Raw genomic sequence first — 2688 nt, forward strand, 5'->3', positions numbered from 1 at the left:
CAGGGCGGCGGCGGCGGCGGCGGCGGCGGCGGAGGAGGAGGAGGAGGAGGGGAGGCGGGCGCGGACGGCGGGCGGGGCGACGGCGCCGCCGCGGTGGGAGGAGGCAGGCCAGCGGCGGGCGCGGCCGAGACCAAGGCGGCGCTGGCGGCCAAGGCGGAGGCGGAGGCTGCGGCGGCCGCTGCCAAGGCGGAGGCGGCGACCGCGGCGGCGGCGGCGCTGGCGGCCAAGGCGAGGGCGGGCGAGCTGGAGGCGAAGGGGAGGGAGCTCGAGGCGACGGTGCTGTCGCTCAAGGCGGAGCTGCGCGCGAGCCAAGCGGCGCTCGCGGAAGAGGAGGCGGCGCGGGAGGCGGCGGAGGCGGGCCGAGTCGAGGCCGTCGCCAAGGCTGACGCGGCGGCGACGGAGACGCGGGCCGCCGAGGCGCAAGGCGCGGCGGCGGGCGGCGCACTGGTGGTGGGTGAGGTGGCGGCGGGAGGAGCGCGCCCCGTGCGGCCCGCGAGCGTGGAGCGCGCCTCGACCTCGGCTACAGAGGAGGGGGTGGTCCACACCAACTCGCGGGGATTCACGTGAAAGAGAAAAGTAAGAGACCGTTGTTCTCACACCCATACAAAAAGAAAACCCTGCAGCTGCACCGCAAAGATTCTTAACATTCTTTCAAAGATCGCACTTTTTCGCACCTGTTCCTTGTTATAAATAAATAAATAGAGCAGTCATCTCCAGGAGAGATGGGCGACGCACGAACACAGAGAGGCACAGTGCGCACCCCGCCCCGCTCACAGGGCGTGCATCACACAGGCGTGGACTGTGTGACTCCTCGGGTTTCTGGGACTCGACAGAGGTGTGCTAGTCGCTACAGTCGGACGGCTCCGGCACGTCTGATAGGCAGTTCGGGCTCGAGTGAGGGCCGCGGTCGCGGTCGCGGCCAGCGCGCGGGGCCTGGCTGGGGCTGCCGGGGTGAATCTCGATCCACGCGCCGGAGCGCGCGTTGGTGCTTGAGCAGCCGGGCGGTCGCCGCAGCACCTCGATCGGCAGCACGTCGAGCCACTCGGCAAAGGTTCCCTCGTCTTGCGCCGCAGCGTTGAACTGTTCGCCTAGGTACGCAGCTTGTGTTCTTCTCCCCTCGGTTTTTTTTTCCAAACTTTACCAACAGCAATGTCCGAGGGTGTACAGGCGGCCGCGGAGTCCTCGCCGGACGACGACGACGACCCGACAAATCACCTGCGTGCGCAGTGCAGCGTCATCGAGTCTGCAGTCTCTCGCCGGCGGCCTCGATCGCGCACGGCCGACGACGACGAGGCCGAGCCGTGCTTCGATCTCTCGATGGTGCAGGCACTCCTCGCCAAGGCACACGCGTCGGTGAGACTGCCTCCGTGCGAGCGGGACCCCGAGGTGTTGACGCTCGTGCTGCGCTGCCTCGCCAACGGCGCGCTACTGCACGACCCGAGCGAGCTCGCGGAGGCCGACGGCCTGCTCGCTCTCGTCGAGGCGGCCGCGGGGTCGGCAGACGTCTTTGCGCCGCCGACGACGCAGCACGTCGCGATGATGCTCCTCCTCAACCTCTCGCGGGCGGCCTCCGCGGCGCCCGCCGTGGCGTGCCTCAAGCCGATGCTCGAGGGGCTCGGCAGGTCGGACGACCCTCGCCTCCGCTCGCTGTCGTCCGCCGTGCTAAAGAACCTCTCCCTCCACGGCGGCGGCCTCATCGCGCGCCTCTCCCTGCCCGACAAGGCGCGGCTGCAGCAGGTGACCCCGGCGACGATGCTCGGCACCATCAGCCGCCTCGAGTCGGGAGTGTCGACCGCATCGCCGCCTCGAACGCCGCAAAACACCCGCATCCCGGGCAGGATTGTCGACGCCACAAAGGCCGAGGCGATCCTGTCGTCGCCTTCGGCGGTCGCGGCCGTCGAGGCGGCGGAGGCGAAGGCGGTCGGCGAGGAGTTCAGCGCTGGCGCGGGGGGGGCGGTCGCCCCGTCGGCCGATCCAGCCGCGGGTGCGCCGCCGCCGTCGCCACCGCCGCCGCCGCCGTCGCCGCCGGAGGGCCGACTCTCGGCCAACGGCGGCGAGGCTGCCGCCGCCGGCGGGGACGCGGCCGCCGCCGCCCGCGGGTCTTCGGCACTCCTCACCGGCGAGGGCGCCGCGGCGCTAGCGGCGCTGCGGATGATGTCTCAGGAGCTCTACCTCTCGCTCGGCCTCGCGCCCATCGCCCGCGCGACCGCCGCCTGGGGCGCGCGCAAGGCGGGCGTGGTGCTCTCTGCCGTCGCCTCCGTCCTGCAGAGGGTGCCTGCCGGGCGCGCGTGGGTCGTGGCGGGGGTGATGCACTCGGGCGGCGCCGCGGCGCGCCTCGCCACCGTGCACGCCGCAGCACGCGCCGACGGCGACTGGAACGCGGCCGAGGCGGCGCTGTGGTGCCTCGCGTCGTACGCGCACGGCTGCGGCGGCCGCTTTCTCGAGCTGGGGGAGGAGCGGATGGCGCGGCTCCTCTTCGGATGCCTCGCCCCTGCCACGCCGCTGTGCGAGCGCCTGTGCGCCCTCTCTGCGCTGCGCTGCGCCGCCGCCGACGTCCGATCGGTGCCCATCGTCGCTCGGCACGTCGCAAAGGTGCACGAGCGGTTCACCTCGCAGTCCGACGAGGAGGCGAACCCGAGACCCGCACGCCCTGCAACCGCCCGCACGCGCCCGCCCTCTCTTCGCCCC

General features: G+C 72.4%; 1 protein-coding gene across 1 annotated transcript in view; it reads left to right on the plus strand.

Annotated features, from left to right (window-relative positions):
* Nucleotides 1-1149: 1149 nt before the first annotated feature.
* EMIHUDRAFT_451338 (hypothetical protein) overlaps nucleotides 1150-2688 on the plus strand; it is a gene marked incomplete at its 5' end in the record, with an annotated part of 3546 nt that continues 2007 nt past the window's right edge. Inside the window, 3 exons of the mRNA XM_005770213.1 lie at nucleotides 1150-1956; nucleotides 2125-2304; nucleotides 2389-2592. Of these exons, the coding sequence (XP_005770270.1) occupies nucleotides 1150-1956; nucleotides 2125-2304; nucleotides 2389-2592 (1191 nt within the window). The remainder of the gene's footprint in view (nucleotides 1957-2124; nucleotides 2305-2388; nucleotides 2593-2688) is intronic.

Source organism: Emiliania huxleyi, assembly GCF_000372725.1.
Source record: "Emiliania huxleyi CCMP1516 unplaced genomic scaffold EMIHUscaffold_40, whole genome shotgun sequence".
In the NCBI taxonomy this organism is placed as follows: Eukaryota; Haptophyta; order Isochrysidales; family Noelaerhabdaceae; genus Emiliania; species Emiliania huxleyi.